At 37.8% G+C, this 27,376-nt stretch overlaps 1 protein-coding gene across 1 annotated transcript; it reads left to right on the forward strand.

The window, feature by feature from the left end:
• Positions 1-207: 207 nt before the first annotated feature.
• MRPS31 (mitochondrial ribosomal protein S31) lies at positions 208-17,819 on the forward strand. Its single transcript, XM_058180085.1, has 8 exons — positions 208-367; positions 690-978; positions 2,675-2,899; positions 4,796-4,942; positions 7,903-8,037; positions 10,167-10,231; positions 13,354-13,503; positions 14,657-17,819. The coding sequence occupies exons 2-8, from the start codon at positions 887-889 to the stop codon at positions 14,914-14,916; spliced, it is 1,074 nt and encodes a 357-aa protein (XP_058036068.1). The 5' UTR covers positions 208-367; positions 690-886; the 3' UTR covers positions 14,917-17,819.
• The last annotated feature ends 9,557 nt before the right edge of the window (positions 17,820-27,376 follow it).

The following is a 27,376-nucleotide window of genomic DNA, read 5'->3' on the forward strand; positions in this document are numbered from 1 at the left end:
CAAAGCCCGCCCCGAAGGTCGGCCAGGTGGCCTTGGCAGCCTTAGAGGGAGCGGGGGGGTGGGGGGAGGCCGCGAGTCTCTGGGGCGTTTTGCAATGTACCTTTTAAAGGAGAATATTTGCAGCTCAGGGTTGAGTACGAGGGGTCCTTGGTGCGCTCTGAGCTTCATTGTTTTCTTGCAGACGTTTCATGACCCAAACTACTACCCTAGGTAACATCATCACTGACGATCTTATCTCGTTTGAGTAATGAACCGTCGGCGAGAAAACAAGCATGCTCAGAGAGCACCCTGAAATTACCTTTTAGACATTGGTAAATTAAAATTCCCTTCTTGGATGGATCTACCCCTTTGCATGCCACACATATAGGTGATTATCACCTCACTCTATATGCAAGATATCTATCTATCTATCTATCTATCTATCTATCTATCTATCTATCTATCATCACCATCATCAATCATTATCATCTATCTATCTATCTATCTATCTATCTATCTATCTATCTATCTATCTATCTATCTATCTATCATCTACCATTGTCTGTCTGTCTGTCTCTCTCTCTATGCATCTATCTATCTATCTCGTTAGGTTTGGGGCTTAGGGTATTAGGTGAACCTCACCAATACAATTTACAAATCATCATGCAGTAAATATTTAAACGGCGGCATCCCTTTTCCCTCCCGTTTAGAACGAGAAACGACCATCTCCAAAAAAGAAAAAAGAAAAGAAAAAAAAGAGCGCGAAGGTTTATCCGGCTGCGGAACCAATATTCGGGCGCTTCCGTTCCGGGCGGACTGGTGGGGGGACCTTGTCGGAACCTTCTGGCGGAAGCATTTTGTGGTGGTACTGAAAGAGTGAGCGTGACTCCTGGCCGCTTCTAGGATAATGTGGCGGAGAAGCGCCAGAGTGCCCGGGAGCCTCTGTGCTCTGGTTCGCTTCGGTGCTCCAAGCGAGGAGGTGGTGGTGGCCTTGCACAGGTACTTGGGAGAGCAGAAGGTTGCTTTATTCCCCCCCCACGCCCCCGTAAGAGTATCGGTGTTCCATGCCCCATTTCAAAGGCAATTAATATTCTCCTTTCAGATGTTTGCAGGGGAGGGTGCGTGTTGCCACTTCGCATCATTCTTTTTCCAAATGTTCTTTGACAAATCACGCGCAGGCGGTAGGTTTTAGAGGTGAGAGAGTGATAAAACGCCCCTTTTTAATATTAAATTCAGCTCGCTCAGGAAGTTTTGGGTTGAATGCACGAAAGACATGAGGTTTGGCGGTGGTTGCTACAAATTCGACCGATTTTGTCAATCAGGATAGTGTTAATGTACTGGGTGAACACCAGCTCGGGTTCAGCAACAGTAATTTTACACATGATTACAATAACAGAACAACAGAGGTTGGAAGGGACCTTGGAGATCTTCTAGTCCAACCCCCTGCTCAGGCAGGAAAACCTACCCATGTTTCCCCGAAAGTAAGACCCTGTTTTATATTTTTTGAACCAAAAATAAGTGCTTGGCCTTATTGCCATGGGCTCAAAAGCCCGATTGGGCTTATTATCGGGGGATGTCTTATTTTGGGGGAAACAGGGTATACCATTTCAGACAATCTTCTTTAAAAACTCCAGTGTTGGGGCACCCACAATTTCTGGAGGCAACTCATTCCACTGATTAATTGTTCTAAACGTTTGGAAATTTCTCCTTAGTTCTAGGGTATGTTGCTTCTCTCCTTGATTAGTTTCCATCCACTGCTTCTTGTCCAGCCTTCAGGTGTTTTGGAGAATAACACTGCAGTGTGTTTCAACTACATTAAGATGAACATATCCAGCCTAATTCTGTTTCTTCAAAGTTCATACTGTGGGAATTTGGGAATTCCTTCTTGTCTCTGTCAAACATACCCACTGTCATCCTTGGGATTTTCTCATCTGATAGCCCCCATTCTGTAAACCCTAACCCTTACAAGATTGTTTCTAATCAATTTTATTTGCAAAATAGCATCTTTTTTTAAAAAAAACTCAAAATCAGTGTAAGATATGGTTCTTCTCCAGAAAAATATTTACTAAGCCATTGAAAGCCTGATTATGTGCCCTGGCCTGAAATCCAGAGTATGTGAAGGAACTCATTTCTTGATTATTTTAACATCTATGGATTATCACATCTTCTTGGCTGCTGTAGGTATTTCATTATTATTATTATTTTGTATTGTGAGTGTAGTTTGGATTGCAATTGATTTTGTGATTGCCATCCAGCATCACTTGTTTAAGATGGGCAGCCATACAAATTGAATAAATATTAGAAAAACTCAAAAACAAAGGAGTGATTGTTATTATATGCTAACAAGTTTATATTGCATATATTTTCCCTGGAATTGTATTTTTTAAATTTAAACATTAAAAGTAAATTTGAGTTTCTGGTGGAGTTTACTATATGTATAGGAAGTATAGTATAGCAGCTTTGTGAAATAAGGCACATTTTGTATGTTTTAACATTAGGGTACTTTGACATTTAAAAAAAACCCCTGGAATTAACTGACCATAAAACATTAAATGTTTACATGTATTATATATCTCAGTCTTGTTGCACATATTTGCACAATCTCATAATAATCTCTTGTTATGAGATTTTAAGTTGTAAAAAAAATTAAAAATCAGTTTGTATCACTAGTCTGTGCTTTCTACATCTTTCCTAGTAAAGCACACAAATTCTTTAGCACCACCCCTGCCTTCTGCACTAAGGAAGATGACCAAGTCAGCTGCACCAATACAAATGTTTCACCAGATAAGGAGCAGAAAAAAGAAGTACAAAGAAAGAAAGATTTGCTGCAATTAATCCATGGAATGAAAATAGAACTAAGTACCAAGAAGAAGATTATGGAGAATGCCCAAAGCAGATTGCTGGAAGATGATGAAAAAAGGTAAAGTTATGATAGCATATTTTCATACTGTTTGTCAACAAATGCTGTGGTTGTTTGAAGAGATACATACCAAAAAGGGCCAGTGAATATGATAAATAAATGGTGTATTTAAAAGAAAAATAATAAAGAGCCAGAAGGACACTTGATATGTATTCTGTCTGATTCAGCTTTATTCATTGTGTTGTGAAAATAAGGAGAAATTCTTCAGACTCTTTATTCTGATTTTGTGTGGAGTCATTCTCAATCAAGGACTCCAAACCTGTGGCTCTGGGTATGACCCCAAGAGTTCTCTCATTAAATTGTTTTGTCAAATTGCGGTGTCAAGGACCAAAGAAAAAACTCCAACCAGTTGCCAGGAACTAGACAGTCCCATTTATTTTATGTTTATTTATTTGTATCTCATCTTTATTATTTGTACAAATGACTCAAGGCAGTGAACATAAACAGTACCCCTTCCTCCTCCTATTTTTCCCAAAACAACAACCCTGTGAGATGAGCTGGGCTGACAGAAAGTGACTGGTCCAAGATCACCCAGCTGTTTTCATGCTGAGGAGGAACTAGAACCCACAGTCTCCTGGTGTCTAGCCTGGTGCCTTCACCAGTAGGCCAAACTGGTTCTTTACCAGGATACCTGTTTCTGTTGGCATTACCAGTTTATTATCCCAGTTCTGCAGTACCACAGCTAAAGCCTTATGAGGGTTCCTCAACAATCCCAGGTTGCTTTTCCTTGCATTAATGTTTCTCACATCACTTTTTGTTTTTTGCTTTCATTATAAGCATTGGGTTTCCTTCCTGCTTGCTTGTCCTGGCTTCTGCCTTTTCATTGTGAATCATGGATCATCCACTAGAGAACTTTGACCAGCTAACTAGGCAGAAAGAGTTCTGTCTGCTGCATATGAGAGGGACTAGGATATTAAAATATTATACAGTGAGAAGAAAGTAGATTAAAACGCTTTCTGTTTTCTGGATAACATCTGAAGTCCTCCAGATGCTGTTGCTTTTCATAATAACTGCAATTGATGAGACCTAGAATCTAGCAACATATGGAGTACAGTAGGTTAACTACTTCAGGGTTACATACGGTAGGATATACAAAGATCCATGTAAACATTACTGATATATCTTTTTGTGCAAATGTGTAGGTTTTTTTCTTAGAGATAAAAATATGAAGATAACCAGAATACTTGTTATATACTGTTAGTGCTAGTACTTTGTAGTTTTAGAAATATGTTATCTGGAGCCTGCCTGATGTTGATCAATCATAAGAGGACTGCGCTAAATATTTTTTTAAAAATGTATATTTGGGTTTGATTCATTTTTCAGAACAAACTTTCCTGAGAATGAAGATTTGGTCTTATTAATAGTGATTCAAATTTCCGAAGGAGAAAAAAAAGGAACTGGAAAATTTCCAATGCAAATTAAGGGAATTTGAATAGGAAAATGGCCAGTTTGAAATGGAAATTTTTCTGATAAAAGCAGTGAATAATTTAAAATATTTGTGAGGGGTTATCACATAAAAAACAGTAATTGAAATGTTAAAGTTGTTTAATACTGTATTATGCAATTGGTATAATTTACCATTACTAAATTATTACATTTATGAAGCTATTTTTCAGTGGAAAAATTAAGGCCTGGAAAATGTTTCCTTTCCATGACTAGTAAGGACTCAAGTTGAACATATGTCCTGCTTTACCGAGAACGGTTCCCTATTTGAAGGGGTTGAAGCTGTCTGTCAGTTGAACCTTGCTAGTACAGTGTGACCATTTCAAAAAAAAATTGGATGATGTGTTCTACTGTATTCATTGTTAAATTTTCTGCCTGTTCTCAGAAGGTTAGCAAAATATGGGCAACAACAAATGTGAACTGAGCATTTATATTTTGGATTTCTTTTTTCAGCGACCAACATGTTCCAGAATTGGAGGCAGCAGCCTCTGCTGTTGCATCTTCACTCCCTTTCGATAAACAAAAGACAACTTCTGAACTGTTGCATTTGGTAAAAAAGCACAAGGAAGAAATGAATGCGCATAGAATGGCCGACCTAAGGTTTGTAGCTATAACTCTGTTCCCATAATATGCTTGTCACATTGAAAAAAGACAAATAGTAATAATTTGCTTTTATTTGCCTTCTTTTAAAAATGCAAAATTGGATTTGGAGTCAAGAAAGTTTAAAGCAGTCTTAACCAATCTTTTCATTTCCATATTTATTTGAAGTTGTACAATACATTGCTGTAATTTCTCATTTTTCTGCTTCTGTCTTCTTTGGGAAATTCCACAAAAGAGTGTAAAATCAAATATGCAGCAACAAGCAGTATTGAAATATTTGCATTAATATATTTCAGGATTTTTTTCTCAGTATTGGCTAGAAACGGTTTTGGGGCTACCAAGCTTAACTAAGAGATTAATTAGTAAAGTTTATAAAATCCATTCATACTAAACCTGCTGAATCCATCAAAGTGCCAGCTCAGAAGAAAAACCATCTATTAGCCAGCTTCTTGCAGAACAACTTAAGCAAAACAAAATTACAGTAAGCCTGAAGCAGGAAGATACATATTTGGGCTGTCCAGCACTTCAGATTCAGTTTTTAAAAGATGCTTTGCACTTGGAACACATGCAGGACAAATGTAGCAACTCTGTACAGTTGCTGTCATGCTTCTTGGGATCACATCGTTGCCTTCCACATTTGTTCCTGATCATCAGACTTACAAATTTTGCACATCCTTATCAGATATTTAGTTCTTCAGTTTAATGTTTACCCATTTAATCACTTGTTGAATCAAACAGTAGTTAGGTTAATATATATTTTTATTTAAATACCTAATTTATAAAACAAAATAGTTCACACACAGATCTTCCAGGAAATAATTTACTTTTCTCAGGAAGAAAGGAATAAATGTATCCTTGTATAACTGAATATAGTCTTGCATTTCTTTGTTTTTCTGCCAGTAAATTATGGCTAAGCTTTTCTGTTTTTGCAGTGATATAAGATAACCTATGGGTATCACTGCTTTACAAAATCTTCACCATCAGTTTCTTTTGTAAACATAGGAAACTGAATATTTGCGGAATTGAAATTATAACAGTACAGAATTTGACGGGGAATGAGTATTCTCTCAGTGGAAATTATGGCGTAAATTCACAAAATATATTAAACGTTTAAACTTTATTATAAATAATAAAATTTAGCGCCAAGATACACATTCAATATCCCAGGTCTTTAAACTAAAGTTGATATTAAAGGATGGCATGGTGTTCAGACACTAATTTTGTTCACAACATTTTCTTTATCCCACTGTGCCCTGACATATTAATTAATTGAAAAAGCATAATACAGTTCTTGTTTAATTCCAGCTCGGATGGCTTACAAAAAACACAGCAACAATAGTAACATGTTGCTTAGAGGGAAAAAGAATCCATTCTAGAATGCTTGCTCTTTCTATTAAGAGTGATTTTGAAGGAAGATTTCCACTTTATGGATGAAATAAACTGGCGTTTTTACCAAATCAGTAAAACTGGCTTGTTCATCATACTGCCCTGTCAGTGATGAAAATATTCAGTCTGGCATAATGGTTTGGGCAATTAAAAATTAGTGCTTTAGTTTTGCCACAAACCTTTCCTTTAATCTCATTTTCTCCAGGCCATCATTCTACAGATTTCTTGTCTGAGCTAGAAAACTGCAGTCAATGCAGACGAGTAAGCTTCCTTTAAAGCAACTCAAAAAAATAGAGCAGTCTTCTTCAATGTGGTGCTCTCCGGATGTGTTGGGGCTGCAGTCTCAATATTCCTAGACTAGTTGGCTAAAAATTACAGGAGCTTATAGACCCAGTGTTTCTAAAAGATACAAATTAGGAAGGCTAAACATTGAATAGCTAAAGGTTATATAGTTTGGCATATGATTTTTGCGGGGATCCTTGTGCTGATAAGACCTTTTAATACCTATAGGAAGTGGCAATATATATTGAGCTTTATGGAATAAGATGTCATTAATATGTTGTTAATACCCAGTAATGCTATTACCATCTTGAAGCAGGTGTTTGAGAACATCAGATAGAGCCCTCAGGTCAGCTGATGGAATATATAGTCAATATGAAGACTATGGTTAAACAACATTGCTTTCTTATTTATTTAACACCCAATATAAGGATCTCATCTGGGAATGTGGTTAAATTGCTTGCTATTAGAAAAATAGGTGGCCAGGTAGGTCTCTTCAGGTATGCTTCCAGGTCCCTGTTCTACCATCCATAGGTTTGTATATTGGAAAACTGATACTTAATGCTTCCCTTGGAAATACCCTGGGAGTTTTGCTAACAGCATCTTTTGCCTATCCTCTAGGTTAGCAGTCAGGTGCATATTCATTACTTTCTTAATAAAACTTCTCTGATCTTCAGCAGCCCAATCTAGTTAAGGTGCTTGTACTGATGTACAGAATTCTTTGTGGTCTGGCATTAATAACTACCTTCACTCATTTTTCAGTTTACTATTTACAAATAATGCAAGGTTAAACAGAGCATTTTCTGTTACTGCCCTAATGCTTTGGAAGATATTACCACTGACTATTGCCAACATACGCCAATTCCTACTGAATTCTAAGAAAATAGGGAAGATAGCCTTGTTCTGGCTGATCTTCTGGAGAAGGATAGACCGAATTGTATTATTTTGTAAATTGTGTAAAGATGATGGATACAGAGTTCATTTGTTTGTTTAAAGGCATCTTTGGCACTGTTCTTTAGATTATAAGCTTTCTATTACCATAATTCAAACACAGAAAATATAGTCATTTCTGCTAGGTTTCTGGTCTGTGAAACATTAGATAAAGGAAGATGGAAGGGGGGGGGAGAAGAATAGGTTTCAGAACATCCCCTCAATTGAATTTTTCTTTACATTTCATGTTTTCATATTTATCTTTCTTTTCTTTATTGCACCAGAATAGCAAGCATGAACAAAAAATCTGTATGTGCATCCTTCAATACATGCCAATATTTACATGCTAATATTTTTAATTTTAGCAAGATTATGGCAAGCATGAAAATTAGAAGAAAACCTATTGCACGAAAAGCCTTCAAAGCATCCAGTGAAATTGCATGTGATGAAGATGAAGACGGCAATATGGCACATATTAATGAAATCAGTAGAATTAAAAGGTACTTTACTTGGTGATTTTCTGCATGTATCTCTTTAAAATCCTGAGTTTATAAATCATTACAGGTAGTCCTTGATTTACAACTATTCGTTTAGTGACCATTCAAAGTTACAACAGCACCAAAAATGTGACTTATAACCATTTTCCATACATATGACTGTTGTAGCATCCACATGGTCATGTGCTCAAAATGCAGGTGCTTGGCAAGAATTGCCGTGCATTGATGACATTGCACTGTCGCAGGGTCATGTGATTACCACTTGTAATCTTCCCATCTGGTTTCCTGATAAACAGAGTCAAATGGGGGAAGCCAGATTCGCTTAACAACTTCAATGATTCATATAAAAACTGTGACAAAAAGTCACCAAATGAGGCACAACTTGCTTAACAATTGCCTGGCTTAGGCACAGAAATTTTGGGCTCAATTGTGGTTTTAAGTCAAGGACTACCTCTACAAGGATGGCCAAATGTTGCTGTGTTGAAGCATGCCACATTCTTTCTCCTTATTACCCCTCACCCACCCTTTATTGTCATGTGCTACAGAAGATTAGACTTGTCACATTTTTAATATGCCATAAAAATCAGGCTTAATAAAATAGCTTAAGGCTGGCAGGTAAACTCTAACTGCAGGCTACTTCTGTTGACTGCCGCTGATTGCAATTCAGCAGTTCGATTCTCACCAGGCTCAAGGTTGACTCAGCCTTCCATCCTTCTGAGATCAGCGTAAGGAGAACCCAGGTTGTTGTGGGCAGTAGGCTGTAAAACTGCTTAGAAAGGGCTGTAAATCACTGTAAAGCAGCATATTGGGTATCTGCAAAAAGAAGGGATGACCTCTGTGAACCTGATGTTGGCCAATTGCTATATCAGTTATGGAGCATAGATATTGAAAAACAAACAGATATTTTTAAAAAATCATCAAAATAGGTCACTAATTTTAGAGAGTTCTCTTTAAGGTTATAATCAACCTGTTCCCCATCTCACTATTCCCTTTTGGGGTAAGCAACATTTTCGGTTAAACATTTTTCAGAAAGGGAATAAGAAAAGGAAAGAAAGTAAAGCGTGATACAAAAATGAAATATAGCTAAAGTTAATTGTACTAGCAGCATTCAATGTACCGCTCCATACTTTTCTATCCTACTAACCATTGTTGCCTCTACCACATCCATACACTCCTTCATACACCATCCTTTGTTTGTTAAAATTCTCACCAGTGGACAGATGCATGCTCTTACATAATTCATTTTTGCTTCATTTAACAAGCATTTATTCCTCGGGGTAAACTATATTCCACATACTACCTTTCAGCCATTATTTGCGTATTTTAAATTTTTTCTATACCTTTTCCATCCTTTTGTGAACATTCCCCCAAAGTATACCAATGCAGCTACTTACTTTTACTCCGTTTGTGCCTAATAGGAAATTGTTCAGCCCACTTCCTTGTTAAATACAGTATGTTGCTCTTTGATATGTACATTTTTAGATCCATGCTTCTTTTTGGACCATATAGTCTGTCTGACTTTTGCTGAAAATCATTCAGGTTCTCGGGTAACAAGGCAACATTGTCTTCATATTGAAAAATTCATATGTTCACAAAACATCCCAACCAACACATCCCTTCCTGTGACCATGAGCATTCCTTATTAGGTCACTTCTCCAAAACAATGCCATCTGTTGGAATCTAGGAGGCATGGTAATTGGCTGCAATGGCTGCCATCTCCTTATGATTCAACTAGCCTTCTAGACTGGTTGGCCTTCACAGAGTCTTTGAAGACTTCGATATTCCTGCAAGATGTCTTGAGAGTCTGATCACATGTGGTTTCACCCCAATTATGTGATTTATTTTTGTTCTTGTTTATGGGAAACTAATCTGATGATTGTACGCTTCTAGAGTCACATTTTGGCAAGTTGGGTGGCCACATAAATGTGTATAAATAAATTTAATTTAGGTGTGTGGGTTTGAATACAAGAATATATTCTTCATTGTTACATGGTTGAAAAATGTGTGGGCAATGATTGTTTGAAAACAGATCAGGAGTATGTTTAAGATTTCAAACTGTTTAGGACAGGGTTCAGAATTATTCATATTGGATCCTTTAGTAAAAGGAGAATTTTTAATTATTATTTTTTTAGGAAACTCTATTCTGAAGAAAGGCTACAGATTTTCACTCCTAAGTCAGAGGGAGCACATGAAACAGGTTAGTTACAAAATAGTTACTATAATCAGACCAGGAAGATAATTTGAGTGTAATAAAACTCATCCATTCTATACGCATTGCATTAGTCTTGAACATGCCACAAACCATGTTATAGAAACTCCCTATGTGTATTTGGAGAAAAGGCTAATTGCTCAACAACAAGGGAGAATTTGAAACGAGATATTCAAGACAATGTAAATCAATAACAATTTAGGGAATTTTACCTGGTGTTTGCATAGAAGTATTGAAAATTATGTTAAAGGCAGACATTTGGCTCTCAGTCAGAGAAGAGTTTTCACTTTAGTAATTGAGTATAGGCTTCACATATAAAAAGTTTGTTTTTAATTCCTGGCACCTCTAGATAAGTTTTTTTTTAAAAAATCCAATTCGAATGCCCAAACCAGTTTTGTCCAGTTTGATGCCCTCTAGATCCATTGGACTGACAATTCTATAATTCCCAGAATTCATGCCTCCCAGTAGCCTAATGCATTAAAGCAGGGGTGTCAAATTCATGTCGTCACAATGTTGTCACATGATATATTGGGACTTTTTCCCCCTCCGCTTAACTGGACGTGGGCGTAACCAGCATATGACGCATCCGGTCTGTGGGTTGGGAGTTTGATGGCCCCGCATTATAGGATTCCTGGTAGCTGAAGCTGCTTTCAACAGTTGTACACAGACAAATTGTTCAATAATTTGGCTTGATCTAAAGTAGCATCCTAGGTTCCCACTAATGAGGAACTTGAGGCAGATACAGGCAGCCCTCTACTTACAAAAGTCCATTTAGTGACCATTCAAAGTTACAATATTACTGAAAAAAGTGACTTATGACCATTTTTCATACTTACGACTGTTACAGCATCCCCAGTCAAAATTCAGACTCTTGGCAACTGGCTCATATTTATGGCAGTTGTAGAGTCTGGGTTTTTTTTTCATGTGATATCCCCTTTTGCAACCTTCTGACAAACAAAGCCAATGAGAAAGCTGGATTCACTTAACAACCATGTTACTAATTTACCAACTGATTCATTTAACAACTGTGGCAAGAAAAGTAAAATGGGGCAAAACTCATTTAACAAATGTTTCACTTAGCAACAGAAAATTTGGGCTCAGTTGTGGTCATAAGTTGAGGACTACCTGCATTGCCTTTTAGTTTTAATGGGAAAGGATTTGGAAAGGATATTCTTATAGGCATTTTATCAGCACATATTCCAAAGCATTTTTGGAATTTTGACCACGTTTACCTGCTAATTACAGAAAAGCTGTATCGCCAGAAGAAAATTGTCCACGCTGTTCTCTGTCTCCCTCTTTTGAAACATGTAGTATTTCAAAGAATTCAATGACTGGTTGTTTTCAAGTGATATACAGGGGGTTCTCAACTTACAATCATTCATTCAATGACAGCTCAAAATTTGCGACTGCTGAAGGAATGGACTCGCATCCCATGTCCGAAAATATGGCCCCCCGTGGTCATGTGATCAAAATTCAAGTGCTTTGGTAGCCCATTTACAGTTACAGGGACACTGCAACCCCACACCTATCTCCCCCATCTATGTTGTTTCAGCCACCCTGAACTCTGTCTTCTGTGGCAGCACACTTCAGCAAGCAACAGCCTTCATTTGCACCCCTGCATTCATTCACTCCCTGCAAGCGCCAGCATTCGTTCGCATGCCATGCTTCCTGAGGCTTGCCATTCCACAAGCAGAATGTAGGATGGCCAAAAAAGCACAGAATTGGAGATAGGGAAGTGGGGAAAGTTGACCCTAACCCCTAACAACCACAACAGGAAAAGAAGAGATTGTGGTTGGTTAGCGATGCAGTCGTGTGACATCTGGCTTTATAAGCACATTGCTTAGCGACCAAAATCCCTGTCTCGATTGTGGTTGTAAGCTAAGGACTTACTACAACATTTGTTTTAAAGAAGAGATTCCTTTATAGGAAAGCTAGAGAAAATTCCTCCAGCTTTTTTATTTTTCACTTCAGGCTGAAACACAAGGAAATAAAATTATAATTTCTCTTGCTTTTCCTGCTAGTTCAAATAATGTCAAAAAATACTTATCCGCATAGTACTCTTCATTCATGTAGCATTTTTGAACATATGTTCAAATAATAATTATTTTTTAAATTGAAATATCTATTCAGTCAGTTTTGGAGCTAATAAAGCAGAAAAATTTGTAAGGAAAATTGAGAACAGAAAGTGATATGGAAAACAGTTGTCCTTTTATTGAGCTGTGGTATGCTGTTAGGGCGTGTCAAATTTTTCAACTTTACATACATACATACATACATATATATGTGTGTGTGTATGTATGTATACTCTGTGTGTATATATAAATGAATTGAATATACTGGTAGATAGATAGATAGATAGATAGATAGATAGATAGATAGATAGATAGATAGATAGATAGATAGATAGCTATTGTTGTGGCTTCAGCCCCCCCCCCCCCAGGCCTGGCCCCTTGCCAGAGAGTGACTCAGAGAGTGAGGGGGAAAGGCCATCAGGGCTCCCTTCTGCAGGGCCGACTTCCCTGGCTCAGCTCCAGGAGCCAGAGGCAGGCCAAGTGGAAGAAATAACGAGGCCTCTGTCTCCTGTATCTCTCTCCCATCCCCCGCCCAGGCAATGCTCCCAGACGCAGCTGAGGACAATCAGTCCTGGTTGGACCCTAGGTTTCGTAGACAGGAAAGGCAGGAACAACAGAAGCAGGGGTGGGGCAGGCCTAGAAAATGCTGAGTCACGGAGCCACATCCCACAGGGTATAAAAGCAGCAGGGGCTGCTATACTACTCTGTGATGAGCAAATCAACTGCTTAGAGAGAACTTGAGCTGAAGTACTGTTTGTTCCTGGTTTCCTGGTTGACTCGCCGGCATCAAGAAAAGATAAGAGAGAAACTTGGCAGACGCTCGCTAGTTTGCTGCCAGAGCTGATAGCTGCCGTGGACTGAATTGCCAGCTAATTAAGTCATTGCTCGTGCCTCCCGGACTGAGGTGGGGGGGGAACAGAATATGTATGTATATATGTATGTATAATCAATTCCATTGAATAGCATTTCCGTGGACTACTTGACTTACTAAACAGTTACTTGTTTTGATGGTGTCTTTTTAATACATTGGCAATTTAGACTCACTAGCAATACCAACAATTTGGGATCTGGAATTTGCCAAAACTATTACAGCCAACTTTTCACATCCACCACAGAATGGTTTTGAGGAGATGATACAGTGGACAAATGAGGGAAAACTTTGGGAGTTCCCAATTAACAATGAAGCTGGTGAGTATCCTAAAAGGGCTCTGAACTTGGTTCCACCCCTCAGTGAAAATTGGGAATGGAAGTTTTGAGGGGTTGGATTTAGAGAGAGTTGAAAAAATGTTCATATTATATATTGTATAGTCTAGTTTAGTCTAGTCTAGTCTAGTATATAGTATATTGTACAAAAGATGGGTAAGTCATTTGCAGAATTTGCATATTGTTTTTGAGACTTACTTTTGACTGGTTTCAAACATAATTGTTTTTATTTTATTTTGTTTTGTTTAAATATATTAAGAAACAAATCAATTCTGAATTGCCATCAGTTTTTATCACTTTTTAAAATGAAGAAATCCCTTTTATTTCATGTCCTCAAAATGAGAATTAAAGTCTACTTCAAATATTTGAATGAAGAAAACAGGACATAATTTCATTTGATAAGTGAAAAAGATAATGTATGTGGTCCTTTCAGATACATCTTAATCAAGAGTTACCTTGAACTGCAAGATGGGCAATACAGTGGTACTTTGGTACTCAATTGCTTTGAAACTCATTGAATTTGGTACTCAATGCATTTTGACACAAAATTTTTGTCCCTGTACTCATAGTTTGTTTGGTACTCAATACATGAGCTAGAACTTATCACTGTCGGCTGCCTTGTGACACACTACATTATTCCTTATGGGAAAAATTTGTTTGGTACTCATTGTTTTTGATACTCATTATGCATCCTGGAACCAATTAACGATGAGTACTGAGGTACCACTGTATATAAATTTGATAAATATAAATAAATAATCTGCTCTGCTTCAGTTTTATCAATTTGATTTTTAAAAAATCCTTTTAATAGAATGTAAGTTGAATGACAGACTCAAAAATGTAAATGTCTTTTTGGGACATCCAGATAGCACAAGAGGATGTATAAAACTTTTCATTCCACTTGGTCAGCTGAGCAATGTATTGAATTTATAAAAACTGTTGCAGTATTTTTAAAAAACAAATAATTATCAAAGTGGCTTTTAAAAGATCAAGATATCACTGGGAATATTGGCTTAGATGACCATAGGCATTAATGTTTGCAAATCATTTGCAAATTATATGAATTGGTAGGGCAGTCTGCTCAGGGAGGTTGTGAATTGAAGTGTTTTGACAGTGATTGTATCTTTTCTTTTGCCAGGACTTGAAAATGATGGTGAATTTTATGAACATATATTTCTGGATAAGCATTTGGCAGACTTTCCTAAAGAAGGACCAATTCGCCACTTCATGGAACTTGTAACATGCGGACTTTCTAAAAATCCCTATTTAAGTGTGAAACAAAAGGTAGAACACATTCAATGGTTCCGGGATTATTTCAAGGAAAAAGAACAGTTGCTTAAGGAAATTGAAGCCCATGAGAAGGAAGCCTTGGTTCAAATAGAGAATATATCGAAATGAAAACTCAAAAAGTCATGTTCTAATGTAAATAATCATTTGGAGGTTGTACATCATAATCTGGAAAGAACCTGATTCAAAAATAGCAAAACTGGCAACAGTGGTTTAATCTGGCTTGCAAATTGTGGAATAAAATGTATATTTCTCTGTTTATTAATGTTCTTAAAATAGTGCTTATAGTGTTTTGCTTTAAAAATATTGGAGTGAAATCATTCTGAAGATTAAAGAGATTAAAGAGAAACCATCAACTGCTGTTCATTGGTATTGAAAGGATTAAGATAAACCTTTCTGTATTTTTACAGTTTTATTTCCCCATTTTCAGCAATGAAAATAGAAAATAGAATTAAATCACATAATTTATTCAACTTGTTTATTGCTTGAAATTTATTCCAGAAAGAAATACCTTGCAAAAGGATATGCTGTTTCTTTCCACATGGATCTATATATTGCACCAGCTTATGTTTTCTGTGCCTTCATCCTCAACTTTGTGTGTGTGTGTGTGTATACATTTAATTAGATACGCTAAGATAAGATTTTATTCAGACTCGCTGATTCTTTTGAAATTTGAAGATAAATAATATTAGATACTGCTTGAAATACTTACATTTTTAAAACAAATCTGAATTACTAATACCATGTATTTATCAGTGTTGTCTGATTTTTCACCTCTCCCATTCTTTTCAATGTTTTTTAAACATAATTTTAAAAAAATCATTATACCTGTATTATAAATTCTACTTTTTGGCTAATTATGCCACTTCAGTTAATACTTCTATATCCAATATCTTTTCAACATTTCTCATGAGATCAATGTATATATATTTTAAACCCATCCAATAGGCACCTTAAGTAACATTCCAGTTTTCTTAACAGTCTCAAGTAAGTTTTACAAGGACAAGCTAATGGCATTAATTTATGCAAATGAGATCTTTTCAGTTCAAAGAAAATGCTGGTTGTTGAGTACAATATTGTGGTTTATTTGCTTGGTTTTAAAGATTTCTATCCTACTTTTCATTCAGGAGCCCAAGGCAGTGTGTGTGTGTTTGTGTGTATGTTGTCAACTCGCGAAGCTTCCCTAAGCTTCCCTGTTCTCGAGTTGCCATAGGCAGGGGGCATCAGTCAGAACCCTGACATGTGTTTGATTATTTTTTATCCCACCTTTATCACAAGTACTTCAAGGCATCAAACATACTTAATACTCCTTCCTCTTATTTTCCCTCCAACAGCCCTGTGAGGCAGGTTGGGCTGAGAGAAAGTAACTGGCCCAAGGTCACCCAGTTGGCTTTCATGTCTAAGGCAGGACTAGAACTCTTGGTTTCTAGGCCAGCACCTTAACCACTAGATCTGCCTCCTCCCCCCTTTTCTGGACAATAAGATCCTAGTGAGTTACATTGAGTTAAGAATGATGGCGTGACCCAGTCATAATTAAATACTACATAGATGATCAGGAATGATCCGGTAAAGCCAATCAAATTTTTATGATGGTGTTGGACCAGCATAAGGTAGAAATATCGGTGCTCTTGCAAGGAATTTTGCAACTTCATAGACAAAACATTGGGAAGTTTTTTAAAAAGATAGAATTTAGTCCAGTGACCAAGTATTCAGAAAATAAGAGCATTGCTAATACCATTATAGTGCAGAAACATACTCAACTGTTCATCTTCACATGGACATAAGCACCATAAATTTTCTTATATTCCCTTTAATATAACTGAATATAACTTACTATAAATAGCTTCTGTGGCTGGGACTGTTAGTTTTGTAAGCTGCTTAGAAAGTGATAATCTGCTTTTTGATTAGGGAAGGTTAGGAAATCTACTTAAGTCAGGCTCATTTTATGTCTATAATGCATGATTTAAGAAATAGTATTGCCTGATCATAACTGGGAGTAGATAAGGTGGTGTAAACTTAAGCTTGGGCAGTACATGCCTAAAGGATAACTATCACTTGGATTGAAAACCATCTGTAAGTATTAAGGGCCAGGACCAGCAAAGAAAGCAGAATCTAAGCCAATAGTTAAATATAATTAACTACATAACAAAAACAAATAGAGAATGGGATCTAATATAGATCAGACAGTTGAGGATTATATGCAAACATTTGTTTGATCATTACAAGAAAAGCTACCAGTATACTGTACCACATTTTTGCTCCCACAAGATGTCAGTGTTGATCTATTTCACCTAACTAAAGTAAACATCTTCCCAGACTCCAATCAAGAGTAACCCTATAATAGCTAAACAATACCTTGCAAAAAAACTTGCTACTAAAGCAAGATACCATGAAAATATTTCTGGATACCAAAGTTAAAAATCTTGAAATGAAAATGAATACGGCAATAGAGAGAGATAAGAAGAAGGAGAGACATGGAAAGGGAGAAGGAGGGAGAGAGAAAGAAGAAGGGGAAGAGGAGAGGAAGAAAGGGAGGGGAAATAAGAGTAGGAGAGAAGGTTAGAGAGGGAGGAAGAATGGAGGAGGGGGAGAAAGGAAGGGGAAGTAGAGAAGGAGTAGGAGAGGAGAGAGGAAAGTAGGAAGGATAAAAGAAGGGAGGGAGAGGAATGAGAAAGAAAAGAAAGATTCCTAAAAATGGAAAAGATGAAATGGAAGAAAGACAACCCCAAACATGTTTGAATATATCAGGATAAAAATTGAAATATCTAAAAAATAATAAAAGAGAATAAATATTAATAAAAATGGAGAAACTAGAACTCGAGGGTGAAAGATGTGATTTATATAAATGAGCATGGAAATATTAAGACATGATTAAAACATGGAAAAAGAATATTCTGGCAGAAATTGTAACTAAGTAAAATGTATTTAGATATGTTAAGTTGTATAAGATATGATATGGCCAATACTCTGTTCATAAACTATGTGTGTGGGGGGGGGATTAAAAAATCAATAAAAACTTGTTTAAAAAAAAAGATGTTAGTGTTGACTTATTTCGCCTAACTAAAATAAACATCTTCCCAGATTCCAATCAAGAGTAACCCTACAATAGCTAAACAAAAGCTTGCAAAAAAACCTTGCTACTAAAGCAAGATACCATGAAAATATTTCTGATTTTTAAAAAATTAATAACTTTTATCTCTGTTTCTAAATTTAGCCTCCCCCCCCCTAGAACTAGGTCACAAACATTTGAATTTACCTTCTGGCAATCTAGTTTGGTGTAGTGGTTAAGGCGATGGCTAAGAAATCATTATTTTATCCTGCTCTTTTTAGATACAACTAAACCTAATATTCTTGCCTCCCATTTTCCCCATGAGGTGGCTTCCCCTGTGAAGTGGTTGTGCTAAGAATGACTAGCCCAAAATCACCCACTCACTTTTGTGTTTAAGGGAGGCCTCCCTTAGATACAAAAAGTATGTTTGCCACCTTGAGTTATATCTAAAAGGAGCAAGATAAAATAATATAATGACCAATTCAATCATACTGGACAGGTCTCATCAGAGGAGCCAGATGAAAATTGTCTCTCTCATAAACAATATGGTGAGACGTAAATTACAGAAACATACTAGATTGGTCATCATCCAAGTCAACATGGACTATGCTAGGTGTTGGAGTTCCTGGACATTTAGTGACGCATGGCAGTTACAAATCAAGTCCACTGAGATCTGGAGGGCCACTTTACAACACTATCGGCATTGACAAAATCACCATCAGTCAGTTGCAAAAGGCAGCTTCACTTGGAACAGCTTACATTCTGTGACAATACCTTTAATAATATTAAACATCTGCCCAACCCAGGTTGTTGGAAAGGACTTGATAGATAGACAAAAATGCCAAATCCAGTTTAAACACCTGGCTGTCCTGCTATGCTCCATCGTGGTGGGGATGTTCCTGGCAGACATGAATAAAACACCAGAAATATACTCCCAAGAAGAGTCACTCAACCAGCAAATGCTCTGTCTTACACATTGGAAAAAAGAATCCAAACTCTAAATACAAACTCGATGGACATTACCTTACAGATGACCCCCACCCTGTTAAAGATCTTGGAGTTTTCATATCCAATGATCTAAGTGCCAAAGCCCACTGCAACTACATCGCAAAAAAGGCTTTAAGAGTTCTAAACCTAATCTTACGTAGCTTCTCCAGAAACACCACACTACTTACCAGAGCTTATAAAACATTTGCTAGACCAATTCTTGAATACCGCTCGCCTGTCTGGAACCCATACCACATTTCAGACATCAATACAATTGTGTCCAGAAATATTTTACAAGAAGAGTTCTCCACTCCTCCGTAACCAACAAAATACCTTATGCCACCAGACTTGAAATCTTGGGTTTAGAAAACTTAGAACTGTGCTGCCTTCGACAGGACCTGTGTTTAACTCATAGAATCATCTATTGCAATGTCCTTCCTGTTAAAGACTACTTCAGCTTCAATCACAATACAAGAGCAAACAATAGATTTAAACTTAATGTTTATTTATTTATTATTTATTATTTAAATTTCTATACCGCCCTTCTCCCAGAAGACTCAGGACGGTGTACAGCCAGAATAAAACAATTGATACAGAAATTAAAACCAATTTAAAAAGCGAAAATTCAAGGTTGGCTGGAAACTATAAAAATCCAATAAAAACCCCATTTAAAAACCATTAGGCCAGTCCTGCGCGATGAAACAGAAATGTTTTCAGCTCGTGTCGAAAGGTCCGGAGATCAGGGAGTTGGCGGATACCTGGTGGTAGCTTGTTCCAGAGGGTTGGAGCCCCCACAGAGAAGGCCCTCCCCCTGGGGGTCGCCAGCAGACATTGTCTGGCCGACGGCACCCTGAGGAGACCCTCCCTATGGGAGTGTGCTGGTCGATGGGAGGCCGCCGGTAGCAGTAGGCGGTCCCGTAAATAACCCGGTCCTATGCCATGGAGCACTTTAAAGGTGGTAACCAACATCTTGAATTGCACTTGAAAGACCACCGGAAGCCAGTGCAGCCTGCGCAGGAGAGGTGTTATATGGGAACCACGAGTCGCTCCCTCTATCACCCGCGCGGCCGCATTCTGAACCAGTTGGAGCCTTCGGGTGCTCTTCAAGGGGAGCCCCATGTAGAGAGCATTGCAGTAGTCCAGACGGGAAGTGACGAGGGCGTGAGTGACTGTGCACAGGGAATCCCGGTCTAAGAAGGGACGCAACTGGCGTATCAGGCGAACCTGATAAAAAGCTCCTCTGGCGACGGCCGTCATATGCTCTTCCAATGACAGCCGTGCATCCAGAAGGACTCCCAGATTGCGGACACTCTCTGTGGGGGCCAATGACTTGTCCCCCACAGTCAGCGATGGCATCAGCTGATTATACTGGGATGCCGGCATCCACAGCCACTCGGTCTTGGCGGGGTTGAGTCGGAGCCTGTTTTTCCCCATCCAGACCCGCACGGCCTCCAGACACCGGGACATCACTTCAAGGGCTTCGCTGGGGTGGTTAGGGGTGGAAATGTACAGCTGTGTATCATCAGCGTACAGATGACACCGCACCCCAAAACCACGGATGATCTCGCCCAGCGGCTTCATATAGATGTTGAACAGGAGAGGCAAGAGAACCGACCCCTGAGGCACCCCACATAAGAGATGCCTCGCGGTCAATCTCTGCCTCCCTGCCAACCCCGTCTGCGACCGGTCAGAGAGGAAGGAGGAGAACCACCGAAAAAAGGTGGCCCCCACTCCTAACCCCTCCAGCCATCACAGCAAGATACCATGGTCGATGGTATCAAAAGCCACTGAGAGATCTAATAGGACCAGGGCAGAGGAACAACCCCTGTCCCGGGCCCTCCAGAGATCATCCGCCAACGTGACCAATGCCGACTCTGTGCTGTACCCAGGCCGGAAACCGGACTGGAACGGGTCCAGATAGACAGTTTCATCCAGGTACTGAGGGAGCTGATGCACTACTACAGTCTCAACAACCTTCGCCACAAAACGAAGGTTGGAGACTGGACGATAATTCGATAAAACAGATGGATCCAGGGAGGGCTTCTTGAGGAGGGGTCTCACCACAGCCTCTTTCAAGGCGGTAGGAAGACACCCTCCCTCAGAGAAGCGTTAACAATTCCCTGAAGCCAGGCTCGTGTAACCTCCTGTGTGGCCAGTATCAACCAGGAGGGACACGGGTCCAATAAACATGTGGTTGCATTCAGCCTCCTCAGTATCCTGTCCATGTCCTCGGGAGCCACAGTGTCAAACTCCTCCCAGATGACATGTTAACCACTTCAATCTTGATTGCAGAAAATATGACTTCTGTAACAGAGTTGTTAATGCTTGGAACACACTACCTGACTCTGTGGTCTCTTCTCAAAATCCCCAAAACTTTAACCAAAAATTGTCTACTATTGACCTCACCCTATTCCTAAGAGGTCCGTAAGGGGCGTGCATAAGAGCACAAACATGCCTACTGTTCCTGTCCTATTGTTTTCTTTCATTATATCCAATCAATATAGTTATTACATACTTATGCTTATATATATATACGCTTATATATTATATAGTTACTTTCATGCTTATGCTTATATATACTGTTGTGACAAAATAAATAAAAAAAAAAGATGTGAAAGTCATTCAGAGTGCCAAGCAAGCAAGCTCTTATATTGGGCAGAAGGTGGTGGTAGGTGGACGATAATTTAGGCGACAATAGCAAATGCATTGTTTCATTTTGTACAAGAAAAGCAGTTTAAGCTACTCCTATATATTTTTTCCTAAACCCCCCCACCCCGGATAGAAAATATTAAATTATGCAAATATGGTGCCAGATGATAGGGTCCTTCATCTTCAGGTCTGATGGCACTAAAGATGAGGAAGAACTGAGGACCTCAGAGTACTAATGCTGTTTATGACATTTGATGTCCTGAAGGCCACAAATTAAGGCCTTCAGGACATCAAATTGCTGATCAGTTGCCATGCAGGAGAAAAACATCCAAAGTGCAGAGAGAGAGAATAGCAATGGGAAGATGAAATGTAAGAAGCATGAACATGGGAAACCTCAACATAGTGAAAGAAGAAGAAGAATAGAATTTTATTAGCCAAGTGTGATTGGACACACAAGGAATTTGTTTTGGTGCATATGCTTTTTCCTAAAAGGAAAAAAAAATACCTTCATCAAAGGTACAATATTTACAACACAAATGATAGTCATAGGTTGCAATTTAACCCTTAATGATAGCAACAAAAAGTTACAGTCATACAGCCATAAGTGGAAAGAGATTGGTGATGGAAACGATGAAAAGATTAATAGTAGTGTAGATTTAGTAAATAGTTTGACATTGTTGAGGGAATTATTTGTTTAGCAGAGAGATGGCCTTCGGGAAAAAACTGTTCTTGTGTCTAGTTGTTCTGGTGTTCAATGCTCTATAGCGTCATTTTGAGGGTAGGAGTTGAAACAATTTATGTCCAGAATGTGAGGAACCTGTAAATATTTTCACAGCCCTCTTCTTGATTCGTGCAGTATACAGGTCCTCAATGGAAGGCAGGTTGGTAGCAATTATTTTTTCTGCAGTTCTAATTATCCTCTGAAGTCTGTGTCTGTCTTGTTGGGTTGCAGAACCAAACCAGACAGTTATAGAGGTGCAAATGACAGACTCAATAATTCCTCTGTAGAACTGGATCAGTAGCTCCTTGGGCAGTTTGAGCTTTCTGAGTTGGCGCAGAAAGAACAGTCTTTGTTGTCCTTTTTTGATGATGTTTTTGATGTTAATTGTCCATTTTAGATCTCGTGATATGATAGAACCTAGAAATTTGAAGGTTTCTACTGTTGATACTGTGTTGTCAAGTAAAACGAATCAGTTAAATATTGACTTCTTAGGCATCAACAAATTGAAATGGATTGGAACTGGACATTTTCACTCATGATATCATGCTATTTACTACTCGGAACACCAAAAAAAGAACAATGTTGTTTTCATAGAAAGGAAGAATGTAGCAAAGGCAGTACTTCAGTTCAACACAGTCAATCACTGGATAATATAAATCACACTTTACAAACAACCCTTTAATATATCAACCACTCAAATTTATGCTCTAACCACTGATGCAAAGAAAAGGAAGTGGATAGATTTTATGTCCAAGTTCAATCTGAAATTGTCAACATAAGCAAGGAAGAACTGAGGACCTCAGAGTACTAATGCTGTTTATGACACGGCTAAATTAAGGCCTTCAGGACATCAAATTGCTGATCAGTTGCCATGCAGGAGAAAAACATCCAAAGTGCAGAGAGAGAGAATAACAATGGGAAGATGAAATGTAAGAAGCATGAACATGGGAAACCTCAACATAGTGAAAGAAGAAGAAGAATAGAATTTTATTAGCCAAGTGTGATTGGACACACAAGGAATTTGTTTTGGTGCATATGCTTTTTCCTAAAAGGAAAAAAAAATACCTTCATCAAAGGTACAACATTTACAACACAAATGATGGTCATAGGTTGCAATTTAACCCTTAATGATAGCAACAAAAAGTTACAGTCATACAGTCATAAGTGGAAACAGACTGGTGATGGAAATGATGAGAAGATTAATAGTAGTGTAGATTTAGTAAATAGTTTGACATCGTTGAGGGAATTATTTGTTTAGCAGAGTGATGGCCTTCGGGAAAAAACTGTTCTTGTGTCTAGTTGTTCTGATGTTCAATGCTCTATAGCGTCATTTTGAGGGTAGGAATTGAAACAGTTTATGTCCAGGATGTGAGGGATCTGTAAATATTTTCACGGCCCTCTTCTTGATTCGTGCAGTGTACAGGTCCTCAATGGAAGGCAGGTTGGTAGCAATTATTTTTTCTGCAGTTCTAATTATCCTCTGAAGTCTGTGTCTGTCTTGTTGGATTTCAGAACCAAACCAGACAGTTATAGAGGTGCAAATGACAGACTCAATAATTCCTCTGTAGAACTGGATCAGTAGCTCCTTGGGCAGTTTGAGCTTTCTGAGTTGGCGCAGAAAGAACAGTCTTTGTTGTCCTTTTTTGATGATGTTTTTGATGTTAATTGTCCATTTTAGATCTCGTGATATGATAGAACCTAGAAATTTGAAGGTTTCTACTGTTGATACTGTGTTGTCAAGTAAAACGAATCAGTTAAATATTGACTTCTTAGGCATCAACAAATTGAAATGGATTGGAACTGGACATTTTCACTCATGATATCATGCTATTTACTACTCGGAACACCAAAAAAAGAACAATGTTGTTTTCATAGAAAGGAAGAATGTAGCAAAGGCAGTACTTCAGTTCAACACAGTCAATCACTGGATAATATAAATCACACTTTACAAACAACCCTTTAATATATCAACCACTCAAATTTATGCTCTAACCACTGATGCAAAGAAAAGGAAGTGGATAGATTTTATGTCCAAGTTCAATCTGAAATTGACAACATAAGCAAGCAAGATGTGAGACAAATACTCTCGCTAAATTTCAGAGAGCTGAGACAAGTAGTGGTATTACAACATCTGTAAAGATATTGAAAATGGAAACAGACATGGAAAAACAGGAAAAGTCTTACAAAAGTTTTCCAAACTCAGAAGATTTGTACCTGGAACTGGCATGCTAAAGAATGCCATTGGATGGATCGTTATTGATTCAACGAAGATCAAAGAAAGAAGGAAAGGATAAACTGTAGAGATGTCAACATTCAAGATATCTTAAAATATATTCTGGTTAACACCAAGTTGGGAAGTCACAGGAATTAATGAAGAATCTATGGCAGGATATTTCAAGACATATAATAGGGTATGCAAACTACCATATAATATCCTTAGTTTTATATGTTATTAAAATAACGCTTAGGATCATTCAATGCAGAGTAGAACTCCGGAAAGAAAAGGATCTGCCAGATGTTTTTTGTTTTTTTTATTCAAAAAGTTTTACAAAAAATTTTTTTCCCCCTTTCCCCCCAACCCCCCTCCCTTCACTAATCCCTCCCCCCTGACTTCCCGGAAGAAGCACAAGGTATAGTTAAAAATAAAACAAACATATGCTAAGAAAATTTCCCCCAAAAACTATTATACCAATTTTCCCTCTCTAGCTCTGACTTCCTCCTAACATAACCAAAATCCTTCAGAAAAAAAAAATAACAATTAACAGTAACAAAATATATAAATCAATAGAACAAATTAATCCTAAAGTATTTAAAACCAGCTAAAGCATAAAAATCCAATCCAATTCAAAGAATATCTCCCTTATAGCTTCTATAACCATATAATTTCCCCCCCAGGTCTTTCTTACATAAACTCTTTCAAGAATATTCTATTTAAAATACAATACAACACATTATAAAATTTCAGTACCAAAAATTACAATAGCTATTCAAATTTAGTCCTTCCTCGTCAAAATCCAGTATAAATCCAAATACCTAGTCTTTTATGATAGATATAAAACATATAATCAACCCATTTCTTCCAGATCTTCCTTACATATTGTCTTTCAGGGACACTAATATTTTTGTCTGTTAATAATTCAAAACAACCTCGTTTCAAGAATAATAATTTTGTCTCTTGCCATTTTTTTTGATGCATTAATCTCTGTCTTTCCTTCATTACTCCTTTTGAAAAGTCAGTCACAATATTGCCTAGTAGTTCCTTATGTCCAAAAATCCACAAATTACTACCATATATTCCATCAGTCCAAAAAGAGAATTCTTGAAAAGCATTAAGCCTGTAAGTTTTTTCAGTTCGGGAGACAGCCTCCTGTAGCACAAATTCTGAAATTTCATCCAAACTATTTAAAGGAAACTTCTTTACATCAACTTGTTTATTCATGATCATATCTTTATATTTATCCACTTTTATTTGTATCTCCTCCATTCCATTTAAGTCCTGATCACACTGGTTAATTTCCTCCAAGCCTTGATCCAAAACGTCCCCATTTTTTATCAGTTCGTATTTTTGAATAATTAAATACATTCTTTCTGTGTAATCCTGTATAAAGTCACGAATCCATTATTCTGAAAGAAACTTCATGGCAAAGTTCTTGCTGAAAATCCCCTTATGAAATACTTAAACAACATAATATAATCCAACAATCCACAATCCAACACAATAAGATAAAATCTCCATTCAGTTTCGATTTCGCAGCAAGACTGTCGGTCTACTTTCAGTTGCTTTCAAACGCCATTTTAAAAAAAGGGGAAAATTTTTTTCTCTCTTTAAAAAAGGAGGAAGTCAGAAAATCAAAAATACTTGCAAACCAGTAATTGTTCACTCATGCTTCTTCCGTCTGCTTATAGAGATCCACAAAAAGAAATAAATTGTTAGCAGATCTTGGACACCTTCTTCTTTTCCTGCTTTTGCAGGAGACGCGCTGGATACTGGAGATAAGGAGGAATTCAATGGGATTCGACCTTTCGGGACTTTGCATAAGAAAAACAAAGCCCCTAGGCGAATCTACCACTCTCCCCCCCTGCTCTTTCCCCTGCTCTTTCAACCAGAGAGGGAAAATTAAGTCGGGAACAGCTGTTCGTAGCTGTTTACACCGGCTTTTACCATATCCAGTGCGGAGTGCCATAAATTAGCACCCAGCGAGAAAGGTGGCGCCAAGCGGAAGTCCCCAGATGTTCAAGATGGTTTTAAAACAGGTCAGAGAACAAAATACATTTTTGCTGAAGTATAGTGGATAGTTTAACCAAAAAAATTGCCCCTAACAGTTAGTATGCACACTTAATTTCTTTTGCTAAGTGAGATATTTGTTAAGTGAGTTTTGCCCCATTTTACGACCTTTCTTGCCACAGTTGTTAAGTGAATCACTGCAGCTGTTAAATTAGTAACACGGTTGTTAAATGAATCTGGCTTCCCCATTGACTTTGCCTGTTAGAAGGTCGCAAAAGGGGATCACATGACCCTGGAACACTGCAACCTGCATAAATATGAATCAGTTGCCAATTCAATTTGAATTTTGATCAAAGGATCACAGGAATGCTCTAAAGGTCGTAACTGTAAAAAACTGTCACAAATCACGTTTTTCAGGGCCGTTGTAACTTTGAATGGTCCCTAAATGAACTGTTGTAAGTTGAGAACTACCTGTATAGAAAGACCTTCAGTTGTGCTGATTGCATCAAGCTGTGGAAAGTCTTTAGGAAAATGAGAATCCAAGAACATTTCATTGTGCTCACATGAAACCTATGGGCAGCACAGGAAGCCGCAGTCTGGATGGAACATGGAGAAACAAACTGGTTTCAAGTCAGCAAGGAACTGAGACAAGGCTGTATACGCTCTCCTTATTTATTCAATTTATATGCTGAACATTAATTGAAGGAGATTAGATTGGAAGAAGATCAGCATTGTTTTAAAATGGAAAGAACCTTATACTGTGCTGATGACACAGCTTAAAATGCAAATGATCTCCAAGTTTTGCTGGAGAAGACAAGGAGCCTAATGAAAATAAGGAACTATGAGACTATGGGACTATTAAATATAAAGGCCAAAGTAATGAGAAATATAGCACCTATTGTAGCCTTAGAACTGATAATGAAGATAGTGAAGTGGTAGA

The sequence above is a fragment of the Ahaetulla prasina genome, chromosome 1, assembly GCF_028640845.1.
Source record: "Ahaetulla prasina isolate Xishuangbanna chromosome 1, ASM2864084v1, whole genome shotgun sequence".
NCBI lineage: Eukaryota > Metazoa > Chordata > Lepidosauria > Squamata > Colubridae > Ahaetulla > Ahaetulla prasina.

Excerpts from the sequence above, each read along its gene's own strand:
- MRPS31 (XM_058180085.1), top strand. The coding sequence starts at position 887 with ATGTGGCGGAGAAGCGCCAGAGTGCCCGGGAGCCTCTGTGCTCTGGTT. Across the intron at positions 2,900-4,795 it reads CTGGAAGATGATGAAAAAAG|CGACCAACATGTTCCAGAAT; the intron begins GTAAAGTTATGA and ends TTCTTTTTTCAG. Across the intron at positions 10,232-13,353 it reads AGAGGGAGCACATGAAACAG|ACTCACTAGCAATACCAACA; the intron begins GTTAGTTACAAA and ends TTGGCAATTTAG.